Source organism: Molothrus aeneus, unplaced genomic scaffold (genome assembly GCF_037042795.1).
Source record: "Molothrus aeneus isolate 106 unplaced genomic scaffold, BPBGC_Maene_1.0 scaffold_128, whole genome shotgun sequence".
Classification (NCBI taxonomy): domain Eukaryota; kingdom Metazoa; phylum Chordata; class Aves; order Passeriformes; family Icteridae; genus Molothrus; species Molothrus aeneus.
Genome location: NW_027098791.1, coordinates 127,405 through 139,694, shown reverse-complemented (window position 1 = coordinate 139,694; position 12,290 = coordinate 127,405). Strand labels below are relative to the sequence as shown.

The 12,290-nt window shown below is 60.7% G+C and overlaps 2 protein-coding genes across 2 annotated transcripts in view; one reads left to right on the top strand and one right to left on the bottom strand.

Moving 5' to 3' along the window:
• Positions 1–1,958, top strand: LOC136569564 (potassium channel subfamily K member 6-like). Its single transcript, XM_066569945.1, has 3 exons — positions 1–181; positions 651–1,046; positions 1,798–1,958. The coding sequence occupies exons 1-3, from the start codon at positions 1–3 to the stop codon at positions 1,956–1,958; spliced, it is 738 nt and encodes a 245-aa protein (XP_066426042.1).
• A 742-nt stretch (positions 1,959–2,700) lies between these two features.
• The window catches only part of LTBP4 (latent transforming growth factor beta binding protein 4), a 31,052-nt gene continuing 21,462 nt past the window's right edge, over positions 2,701–12,290 (bottom strand). The window contains 10 exon segments of the mRNA XM_066569944.1: positions 2,701–2,846; positions 3,478–3,597; positions 4,020–4,427; positions 5,328–5,480; positions 6,405–6,551; positions 7,956–8,084; positions 8,349–8,417; positions 9,223–10,029; positions 11,187–11,312; positions 11,689–11,820. Coding sequence (XP_066426041.1) covers positions 2,701–2,846; positions 3,478–3,597; positions 4,020–4,427; positions 5,328–5,480; positions 6,405–6,551; positions 7,956–8,084; positions 8,349–8,417; positions 9,223–10,029; positions 11,187–11,312; positions 11,689–11,820 — 2,237 coding nt within the window.

The following is a 12,290-nucleotide window of genomic DNA, read 5'->3' as shown; positions in this document are numbered from 1 at the left end:
ATGGGGCGGGGGGCGCTGGTTTTGGGGGTCGCCTATGCGGGGTTGGTTTTTTTGGGGGTCCTGGGGCTTTGGGTGCTCGAGGGGTCCCCCAGGACCCCCGCAACCTCCGGGACCCCCAACGGCGGCGAGTGGGACCTGCCCAGCGCCCTCCTGTTCATCGTCACCCTGCTGACCACCGTGGGTGAGACCCCCTGAGACCCCCCCCGAACCCCCAGGGACCCCCCCAGACCCCCAGAACCCCGCCCTAAGATTTGGAACTCCCAGAACCCCCAAGACCCCTCCAGCCACCCCAAGACCCCCATCACCTTCAAGACCCCCAGGATCTCCAGGAGCCCCAAGACCCCCCAGGACCCCCCCAGAACCCACCAGCCACCCCAAGTCCCCCAGGACCCTCGAGACCCTCAGGACTCTGAAGACCCCAAGACTCCCAGGACATCCAAGACCCCCAAAACCCCAAGACCCCCAAAACCACAAGACCCTCCAAGACCCCCAGGACTCTGAAGACCCCCAAGACTCCCAGGACATCCAAGACCCCCAATCCACCCCATGACCCTCAAGACCCCCAAGACCCCAAATCCACCCCAAGACCCCCCCAAACCCCCCCATAGTGACCCAGGTGTCCCCCTTGACCCTCCCGATGTCCCCCCAAGGCTACGGCTCGGTGACGCCGCTCTCGGCCGCCGGCAGAGCCTTCTGCGCCGCCTACGCCGCCGCGGGCGTCCCGGCCACCATGTTCCTGCTGGCCGCCACCGCCCGCCACCTGGCCGGGCCCCTGGCCCGGCGTCCCCGCGCCCACCTGCAGGCCCGGTGGGGCTACAGCCGGCGCGGCGCCGCCCGCGCGCACCTGCTGGGCCTCCTGGCCCTCACCCTGGTGCTCCTGGTGCTCCTCCCGGCCACCGCCTTCTACCTGCTGGAGGCCACCTGGAGCTACCTGGACGCCGTCTACTTCTGCGTCATCTCGCTCTGCACCGTTGGGTTTGGTGACCTGGTGCCGGCCCAGCAGGCACAGCAGCCCCTGAGGCAGCTCTACCAAGTGGCGGTGGCCGGTGAGTCGAGGGGTGGGGCGGGTGTTGGGTTGGAAGGGTTGAGGGGTTGGGTTGGGTTCTTGGGGTTTTGGTGGGGTTTGGGAAGGTTGGGTTGGGTTTTGTTGGGTTTGGGATGGGTTGGGTTGGGTTCTTGGGGTTTTGGGAAGGTTGGGTTGGGTTTTGAAAGGGTTGGGTTGGGTTTTTGATGGCTCATTGGGACCTGTTGTGTTCCATTGGGTTCTGTTGGATTCCATTGGGTTCTCTTGGGTTCTGTTGGGTCCCATTGTGACCCATTGGGTTCCGTTGGGTCCCATTGTGACCCATTGGGTTCTGTTGGGTTCCATCACGTCCTGTTGGCTTCCATTGGGTTCTGTCATGTCCCATTGGGTTCCGTTGGGTTCTCTTGGTTTCCATTGTGTCCTGTTGGCTTCCGTTGGGTTCCGTTATGTCCCGTTGGGTTCCATTGGGTCCCGTTGAGTTCCTTTGGGTTCTGTTGGCTCCCACTGGGTTCCGTTGGCTTCCATTGGGTTCCGTTGGGTTCTGTCAGGTCCTGTTGCCTTCCGTTGGGTTCCTTTGGGTTGCTTTGGGTTCCATTGGCTCCCATGGAGTTCCATTGAGTCCTGTCAGGTTCCGTTGGGTTCCTTTGGGTTCCATTGGGTTCTGTCAGGTCCCGTTGGGCTCCTTTGGGTTCCATTGGGTTCTGTCAGGTCCCGTTGGGCTCCATTGGGTCCCGCTGTGTCCCCACCGTGCCGCTCACCTCCTTGCCCCACAGCGTACCTGCTGCTGGGGGTCACGGGGGTCCTGCTGCTGGCCCAGACCTTGCGCCACGTGGCCGAGCTCCACGGCGTCCCCGGCGCGGCGCCGGCACCGGACAGCGACGCCGAGGGCGAGGAAGGGGCCGGATTGTTGGAGGGGACGAGGGACGGGGCCTAAACAGCCCGGGGGGGGCGCGACAGCGGGTAGCGCTGGTGGGGGGGGCACTGGGGATACTGGGAGATACTGGGAGGGGACACTGGGGACACTGGGAGGGGACACCCCACAATAAAGGGTCCCCAAAGGGGGTTGGGGGTCAATGGCTTCATTCCGTGGGTTGGGGGGATTCCAATTTTTGGGGGGGGTCCCAATGCTGGAAGGTCCCAATTTTGGGGGGGGTTCCAGTTCTGGGGGGGGGTCCCAATTTTGTGGGGGGGTCCCAGTGTCAGGAAGGTTCCAATTTTGGGGGGGAGGTCCCAATTTCGGGGTCCAAATTTTGGGAGGGTCCTAATTCCATGGTGGGTTCCAGTTTTGAGGGGGGGGGCCCAGTTTTGAGGGGGTTTTAGTTTTGGGGGGGTCCCACTTCCTTGAGAGGGGGGGGGGATCTTACCTGCATCCACCCCCCCCAAAAAAATGGGGAGTGTTAAAAAAAAAAACCACCCCAAACTCCTTTTTTTTATATAAAACCTTTATTCAGTAAAAATATGGGGAGGGGTCCCCAAATCCCCCTTCCCTTTTTGTTTGGGGGGGGGTCCCAACCACGAGGCTGAGTGGGTGGGGGGGGGGGTGGGGGACACCCCCTTGATTTGGGGAGAGGGGTGCAAATAAATCCCCCCCCCCCCAAAAAAAAAAATTCCTTTATATTTATTTTGATATTTTTCTATACAAAACAAACCCACACAATAAATATGGGGAGGGGGCTTCAGGCGTGGGGGGGGCGCGGGGGGCAGCGGGGCGGGTCCAGGGCCGGGGGGGTCCCGGGGGGGCACAGGCAGCGGAAGGAGCCGGGGGTGTTGAGGCAGCGCCCGGGGCGGCACGGGGGGGGCACCCCCAAACACTCGTCCACGTCTGGGGGGGCGAAATTCGGGGTTAAAAGGGGGAAATTTGGGGTTTTTAGGGGGAGATTTGGGGTTAAAAGGGGAAAATTTGGGGTTTTAGGGGGAAATTCTGGGGGGAAATTGGGAATTGGGTCTGGGTGGGCACCCCCAAACACTTGTCTATGTCGGGGGGGGAAAAATTTGGGGTTAAAAGGAGAAAATTTGGGGTTTTTGGAGGATTTTGGGGAGGCGTCTCTGTATTTTTTTAGGGGTTTGGGGCTCTCAGGATTTGGGGTTTTTGGGGAGGGGTCTCAGGGATTTTTGGGGGAAGGGTCTCAGGATTTTGGGGTTTTTTCCCAGGGGTTTGGAGCTCTCAAAATTTAGATTTTTTTCCCAATATTTGGGGTTTTTTTCAGGGATTTTGAGTTTTTTTCCCAGGGATTTTGGGGCTCTCAAGATTTGGGTTTTCTCCCGGGGATTTCAGGGATTTTTTGGGGAAGGGTCTCAGGATTTTGGGGTTTTGTTCAGGGGTTTGGAGCTCTCAAAATTTAGATTTTTTTCCCAATATTTGGGGTTTTTTTCAGGGATTTTGGGGCTCTCAAGATTCGGGATTTTTCCCGGGGATTTCGGGGGATCCCAGGGATTTTGGGGAGGGGTCTCACCGAGGCAGTCGAGGCGGGCGGGGTCCAGGTGGAAGCCGGGGTCGCAGGCGCAGGTGAAGGCGTCGCCCACGCGGACGCAGCGCCCGTGGGTGCAGCCGCTCAGGACCCCGCACTCCTCCTCTCCTAAATTGGGGAGGGGGCTTCAGACCCCCCACCCCCCCAGAAAAACGCCCCCAAAAAAAACCCCAAACCCATCCCCAAAAAAATCCCCCCCAAAAAACCCAAAAAAATCTGAAAAAAACCCCAAACTCCACCGAAACTCCCCCTAAAACCCAAAACTCCCCTTAAAACCCCAAATCCCCAAAACTCCCCCCAAAATCCTCCCCCAAAACCCCCCAAAAGCCCAAAATCCCCCCTGAAAAAACCCCAAAAAACCCCCAAAAAAACCCCAAACTCCCCCCAAAATTCACCTGAAAACCCCAAATTCCCCCCCCAAAAAATCCCCCCCAAAAAACCCCCAAGCCCCCCCCAAAAAAACCCCAAAAATCCCCCCAAAATCCCCCAAAAATCCCCCCAAAACCCCCAAAAACCCCAACCCTCACCTTCCTCTTCCTCCTCCTCCTCCTCCTCCTCGGGGGTCCCGTGGGGTTGGAGATTCCATCGGGGGCCCCCTCGGGGGGGCTCAAATCGGGGTCCCCTCCCCCGGGGGGGGTCCCCAAAATCCTCGTAACGAGGGGGGAGGGGCGGCCGGGGGGGAGGGGCGTAAAGGGAGGGATCCCCCGCCCCTCCCCCACCCCCCATCAGGGGGTCGTAGGCCACGCCCCCTGCCCCACCCCCATAATAAGGGGAGGGGTCGTAATGGGGGCGGAACCCCCCAAAAAATTCGGGGGGGCCCCCGTAAGGGGGGGGGAGGGGCCCGAATTGGGGTGGGGGGAAATTGGGGGAGGGGTCGTAGAGGGGGGGGGCGAAGTTTGGGGGTCTCAGGACGTTGCAGAGGAGCTCGAAATCGTCTGGGGGGGGGGGAGAAAAAAAATGGGGTTGGGGGGACCCCGAAATTTGGGGAGGGGGTCTTGAAATGGGGGGGATTTTAGGGGGGATTTGGGGGATTTTTTGGGGTTTTTTCGGGGAGATTTTTTTGATTTTGGGGGGATTTTTGGGGTTTTTGATGGTTTTATTGGGATGGGGTTGGGGGGATTTTGGGGCTTTTTGGGGGGGGATTTTTGGGGGGAGTTTTGGAGTTTTTTTGGGAGGGATTTTTGGGGGGATTTTTGGAGTTTTTTTGGGGTGGATTTTTGGTTTTTTTGGGGGGGGGGTTGGGGTTTTTGAGGTTTTTTTGGGGGGTTTTTTTTGGGGTGCGTTTGGGGGTTTGAAGGGGGGGTCTGATTAGTGTGGGGGGGGTCCAGTGTCCCCCATCCCGGGGGGTCCAAACCCCTCCCCCTCCTGGTTAGGACCCCTCCCCAGTGCTCCCAGTTCCCAAACTGGTCCCAGTCCCAGCCCCTCCCCGGTTTCGGGGATGGGTTTAGGGGTCCCGGGGCTGAATTTGGGGAGGGGTCGCGGGGGAGTGGGGGGGGGGGGTCCAGCTGTGCCCATCCCAGGGGTCTCCCATCCCCTTTGAGCCCCCTCCCATCATTTCCCAGTGCTCCCAGTTCCCAAACTGGTCCCAGTCCCTTCCCAGCCCCTCCCGGTTTCGGGGATGGGTTTGGGGGTCCCGGGGCTGAATTTGGGGAGGGGTCCCGGGGGTCTCACCGGAGTGGGGGCAAAGGGGTCCCCATCCCGGGGTCCCACATCCCCCCAGTGCTCCCAGTTCCCAAACTGGTCCCAGTCCCACGCTCATCCCAGCCCCTCCTGGTTTCGGGGATGGGTTTGGGGGTCCCGGGGCTGAATTTGGGGAGGGGTCGCGGGGGTCTCACCGGAGTGGGGGGCGGGGCAGAGCGCGCACTCCATGCCCCAGGCCTGCCCGTACAGGCAGCAGCACTCGGTGTAGGTGACGGGGGCAGCGCGCCGGGGCCGCCCGCACACCAGGTCCGGCCCCACCTCCTGCCAGCACACGGCCAGGGACCCCTCTGCGGGGGCGAGAATTTGGGGAGGGGTCTTAAATGGGGGGTGCCGAACCCCAAAAATTCACCCCCGTTATGGGAAACCCCAAAAATCGCCGTTAATGGGGACGCCAGGTAGCCCAAAAAAGCCCCAAGTGACCCCAAAAAACTCAGGTGAGCCCCGCCCCTCCACGGCCAGGGACCCCTCTGCGGGGGCGAGAATTTGGGGAGGGGTCTTAACTGGGGGGTGCCGAACCCCAAAAGTTCACCCCCGTTATGGGAAACCCCAAAAATCGCCGTTAATGGGGACGCCAGGTAACCCCAAAAACCCCAGAAATCCCAAAAAGCCCAAAAACTCAGGGGAGCCCCGCCCCCTCCTGCCAGCACACGCCCAGGGACCCCTCTGGGGGGGCGAAAATTTGGGGAGGGGTCTTAACTGGGGGGTGCTGAACCCCTAAAACCCCTCCGAACCCCTTAAACCCCTCCGAACCCCCTAAAACCCCTCCTAACGCCCCTAAATCCTCTCCTGACCCTTTTATACCCCCCTAAAACCCCTCCTAACCCCCAAATCCCCCCCAAACCCCCCCAACCCCCCCAACCCGGGGTCCCCTGACCCCCCCCCGATATCGGGGATCCCCCGGTTCCCCCAAAACCCATCCTAACCCCTCTAAAACCCCTCCTAACGCCCCCAAAACCCCCCTAAATCCCCTTTACATCCCACTGAAACTCCTCCTAACCCCCCCAAATCCCCCCCAACCCGGGGTCCCCTGACCCCCCCCCGATATCGGGGACCCCCCCAAACCCCTCCTAACCCCCCCAAAACCCCCCTAAATCCCCTTTACATCCCACTAAACCCCCTCCCAACCCCCCAAAACCCCCCCAAACCCCCCCAACCCGGGGTCCCCTGACCCCCCCCCGATATCGGGGACCCCCGGGCGCCCCCAGACCCACCCGGGTCGGTGTCGTTGGCCACGCAGCGGCGCTGGGAGGGGTCCAGGATGAGCGGGGGGGGGCAGGAGCACAGGTAGGAGCCCACGGTGTTGACACAGAGCCCCCCCAGGCACGGCTCGGCCTCGGCCGCCGCGCACTCGTCGTTGTCTGGGGGCAAAAAACGGGGGTCGGGGGGATTCGGGGCGGTTTGGGGGGATTTGGGGGGATTTGGGGGGGATTCGGGGCGGTTTGGGGGGGTTTGGGGGGATTTTGGGGGGGATTCGGGGCGGTTTGGGGGGGTTTGGGGGGATTTGGGGGGGATTCGGGGTCTTAGCAGTGAAGTTCGGGGGGTATAAGATGAGTTTAGGGGGGATTTTGGGGTGTTTAAAGCGAGTTTAGGGGATTTTGGGGATGTTTAAAAGGATTTTGGGGGGTATAGATTGAGTTTGGGGGGATTTTGGAGGGGTTTGGGGGGATTTAGAGGGGGGTTAGGGGGGATTTTGGGGGTGTACAACGTGAATTTAGAGGGGAATTTGGGGGGTATACATTGAGTTTAGGGGGAATTTTGGGGAGGTACAAAAGGATTGGGGGGTATAAATTGAGTTTAGGGGGATTTAGGGGGGATTTTGGGGGGGATTTGGGGAGTTTAGGGGGCTTAGGCACAGCTCAGCCTCGGCTGCCGCGCACTCGTCGTTGTCTGGGGGGCAAAAAATGGGGGTCGGGGGGATTTGGGGGGGATTTGGGGGGGATTTGGGGCAGTTTCAGGTGAGTTTAGGGGGGATTTTTTGGGGCGCATGGGTCCTGGCAGGTACAGACAGACACAGCCAGGTCCTGGCAGGTACAGACGGACACAAACAGGTACAGACGGACACAGACAGGTACAGACGGACACAAACAGGTACAGACGGACACAGCCAGGTCCTGGCAGGTACAGACAGACACAGACAGACACAGCCAGGCCCCAGCAGGCTCTGACAGGTCCTGGCAGGTACAAAAAGACACAGCCAGGTCCTGACAGGACCTGGCAGGTACAGACAGACACAAACAGGTACAGACAGACACAGACAGGTACAGACGGACACAGACAGGTACAGACGGACACAGACAGGTCCCGGCAGGTCCCGGCAGGTACAGACGGACTCAGACAGGTACAGATGGACACAGCCAGGTCCCGGCAGGTACAGACGGACACAAACAGGTACAGACGGACTCAGACAGGTCCCGGCAGGTCCCGGCAGGTACAGACGGACTCAGACAGGTACAGACGGACTCAGCCAGGTCCCGGCAGGTACAGACGGACACAGACAGGTACAGACGGACACAAACAGGTACAGACGGACTCAGACAGGTCCCGGCAGGTACAGACGGACTCAGACAGGTACAGACGGACACAGACAGGTACAGACGGACTCAGACAGGTACAGACGGACTCAGACAGGTACAACAGGTACAGATGGACACAGCCAGGTCCCGGCAGGTACAGACGGACTCAGACAGGTACAGACGGACACAGACAGGTACAGACGGACTCAGACAGGTCCCGGCAGGTCCCGGCAGGTGCGCGGCGCTCACCCACGCACTGCAGGTGCTCCTGCTCGAAGTAGAAGCCGCTGGGGCAGAAGCAGCTGAAGGAGGGGGCGGCGTTGACACAGAGCCCCCCCCGGCAGAGCTCGGGCCCGAACAGGGAGCACTCGTCGACATCTGGGGGGGCAGAGACACCCCCGAATCACAGGGACACCCCCAAAGCACAGGAACCCCCCCAAAATCACAGGGAACCCCCCAAAATCACAAAGACACCCCCAAAATCACAGGGACCCCGCCAAGTGACCCCCCCAGGGTAAAAGGGACACAGGGACCCCCCCCAAAAGCGACAGAGACCCCCCCCCAGACCCCCTCGTGGACCCCCCCAGGGACAAAGGGGGGGACAAAGGGTGGGGGTCTCACCTGGGGGGGTCCCAGACTCACCTGCAGGGGGGCCCTGGGGGGTCTCGGGGAGGCGGCCGGGCCCGTGGGGACACAGGGACAGGTGAGCATCTGGGGGGGGGGTACAGGGGGGGTCAGGGACCCCAAAATTCCCCCCCAAATTCTGTTCGTGCCCCCCTCCCCCGCTCCTCTCTTTAGCCACACCTCAAATCTGCCCCATTTTGGGGGAGTACCAGGGGTCCCAAATCCACCCCAGATCCCACCCAAATCCCACCCAAATCCCACCCCAAATCCACCTCAGATCCCACCCTAATTCCACCTCAAATCCTCCCCCAAAGCCCTAAATCAGACCCTGAATCCCAACCCAAATGCCCCTAAATCCCCCCCAAATCCCTCCCCAAATCCACCCTAAATCCCCCCTCAAATCCACCCCAAATCCACCCCAAATCCCACCCTAAATCCATCCAAGATCCCACCCCAAATCCACCCCAAATCCCACCCCAAATCCATCCCAAATCTCACCCCAAATCCACCCCTAATCCCCCATAAATCCCACTCCAAATCCCTCATAAATCCCACCCAAATCCCCCCCTAAATCCACCCTAAATCCCACCCCAAATCCACCCCAAATCTGCCCCAAATCCACTCCAAATCCACCCCAAATTCCCCCCAAATCAACCCCAAAATCCATCCCAAATCCCATCCCAAATCCACCCTAAATCCACCCCAAATCCCACCCCAAATCCCACCCCAAATCCCCCCCCAGTTGCCCCCTAAATCTCACCCCAAATCCCTCCCAAATCCACACCAAATCCCCCCGAAATCCCGCTAAAATCCCCCCCATTCCCTTAAATCCTCCCCAACCACCCCTTAAATCCCCCCCAAATGCCCCCCGTGGTTTTTGGGGTGTCCTCACCTGTGCCAGGTGTGGGGCAGGGCTGCCCTGGGCACTGTGCCCCCCATGCCCACCCCAGGGTGCAGCAGCACTGCGGGCGGGTCACGTTCGGGGCCAGGACCCCACAGGCCCTACTGAAACACGAGGCCACCCCAAAATCCCCAGCAGGGCTTTGGGGTCTGGTTTCGGGGGGTTGGGGTCTGATTTCAGGGGGTTGGGGTCTGGTTTGGGGGCTTTGGGGTCGGGTTTGGGGGATTTGGGGTCGGGTTTGGGGGGTTTGGGGTCTGGTTTGGGGTCTGATTTCAGGGGGTTGGGGTCTGATTTCGGGGGGTTGGGGTCTGGTTTGGGGGCTTTGGGGTCTGGTTTGGGGGCTTTGGGGTCTGGTTTGGGGTCTGATTTCGGGGGGTTGGGGTCTGATTTCGGGGGGTTCCGGTCTGGTTTGGGGGCTTTGGGGTCCGATTTGGGGCGTTTGGGGTCTGGTTTGGGGAGTTTGGGGTCTGATTTCGGGGTTTTGGGGAACGTGGGGGCTTTGGGGTCTGATTTGGGGCGCTTGGGGTCTGGTTTGGGGGCTTTGGGGTCTGGTTTGGGGGCTTTGGGGTCGCATTTGTGGGCTCTGGGGGATTTGTGGGTTCTGGGGGGTCTGGGGCCGGCTTTGGGGGATCTGGGGGAGGATCTGGGGGCTCTGTGGGGTCGGCAGGGCCCCGCAGCGGCCGGTGACGGGGTCGAACTCCTGCCGGGAGTCGGGGCACAGGCACAGGAAGGAGCCCTCGACGTTCTCGCAGCGCTCGGCCCCACAAACCCCGCGCAGCGTCTGGCACTCGTCCACGTCTGGGGGGTCGGGATTTGGGATTTGGGATTTGGGGGTTTGGGATTTGGGGGGTTGGGGGTTTGGGATTTGGGCGGTTTGGGGGATTTGGAGTTGGGGATTTGGGGGATTTGGGAATGGGGGATTGGGGGATTGGGGATTTGGGGCTCAGGATTTGGGGTTGGGGGTTTGGGATTTGGGGGGTTTGGGGTTTAGGGTTGGGGATTTGGGGGGTTTGGGAGATTTGAGGTTGGGGATTTGGGGTTGGGGATTTGGGGTTGGGGGTTTGGGATTTGGGGGGTTTGGGGTTGGGGGTTTGGGAGATTTAGGGTTGAGAATTTGGGGTTGGGGATTTGGGATTTAGGGGATTGGGGGATTTGGAGTTGGAAATTTGGGGGATTTGGGGTGGGAATGGGGACACAGCAACAGGGATTTGGGGCACAGGATGGGGATTTGGGGCACAGGGATTTGGGGCACAGGGACGGGGATTTGGGGCACAGGGACAGGGATTTGGGGCACAGGGATTTGGGGCACAGGGATGGGGATTTGGGGCACAGGGACGGGGATTTGGGGCACAGGGATTTGGGGCACAGGGATGGGGATTTGGGGCACAGGGATGGGGATTTGGGGCACAGGGATTTGGGGAACAGGGACGGGGATTTGGGGCACAGGGATGGGGATTTGGGGCACAGGGATTTGGGGAACAGGGACGGGGATTTGGGGCACAGGGACAGGGATTTGGGGCACAGGGACGGGGATTTGGGGCACAGGGATGGGGATTTGGGGCACAGGGACGGGGATTTGGGGCACAGGGATGGGGATTTGGGGCACAGGGACAGGGATTTGGGGCACAGGGACGGGGATTTGGGGCACGGGGATTTGGGGCACAGGGATGGGGATTTGGGGCACAGGGATTTGGGCCACAGGGATTTGGGGCACAGGGATGGGGATTTGGGGCACAGGGATGGGGATTTGGGCCACAGGGATTTGGGGCACAGGGATGGGGATTTGGGGCACAGGGATGGGGATTTGGGGCACAGGGATTTGGGCCACAGGGATTTGGGGCACAGGGATTTGGGGCACAGGGACGGGGATTTGGGGCACAGGGACAGGGATATGGGGCACAGGGATTTGGGGCACAGGGCCAGGGCCAGGGTGTCCCCAGCGCTGGTGGCCGTACCCACGCAGTGGTGGCCGTGCCGGGCGGTCTCGTAGCCGGGGTCACAGGCGCACTGGAAGGAGCCGGGCAGGTTGTGGCAGGTGGCGTGGGCACCGCACAGGGTCCCGTTGGAGCACTCGTCCACGTCTGGCACGGGGTGGGACAAAGGGTCGGGGACATCCTGAGGTCCTCGGCCACCCCCCGGGGTTGGACTTTGGCCCCCTGTGTTCCCATCCCTGTCCCTGTGTCCCCGTGTCCATCCCTGTCCCCGTGTCCATCCCTGTCCCTGTGTCCCCACATCCCCATTTCCATTCCCATCCCAGTCCCCACATCCCCATATCCCAATCCCATATCCATGTCCCCATCTTAATCCCAAATTCCCAAATCCCCATATCCCAATCCCAATCCCATATCCCATATCCCAAACCCCAATCCCAAATCCCAAATCCCAAATCCCAAATCCCATATCCCATATCCCATATCCCATATCCCCAGTCCCAAATCCCAACCCCAAACCCCTCACCGATGCAGTCCCCGCCGTCCCCGGGCCGGAATCCCGGCTGGCACTCGGGCACGCAGCGATAGGAGCCCGGAATGTTCTCGCAGCGCTGCGCCCCGCAGAGCCCGGCCCCGTACTCCTGGCACTCGTCCACGTCTGGGGTCCAGGACATTGGGGACAATCGGGGACAATTGGGGACATTGGGATGGGGACATCCGGAACCCCGGGAGCAGCTCCCGTACCACCCCCATCCCTGTGCCAGTCCCAATTCTCGTGTCCCCATTCCCATCCCCATTTCCCAATCCCAATCCCAGTCCCCATATCCTCATTCCAATCCCAATGTCCCCAGTCCCCATATCCCAATGTCCCCATATCCCCATTTCCATCCCAATCCCAATATCCCCAATCCCACCCCAGTCCCCATAACCCCATATCCCCTTACCCTCATTCCCATCCCAGTCCCTAAACCCCCGCTCCAGTCCCCATATCCCGACATTCCCAATCTATCCATTCCAGTCTCCACATCCCCATCCCAGTCCCCATATCCCCATCCTGATCCCATATCCCAATCCCAAATCCCAAATTCCCAAGTCCCCAGTCCCAAACCCCTCACCGATGCAGTCCCC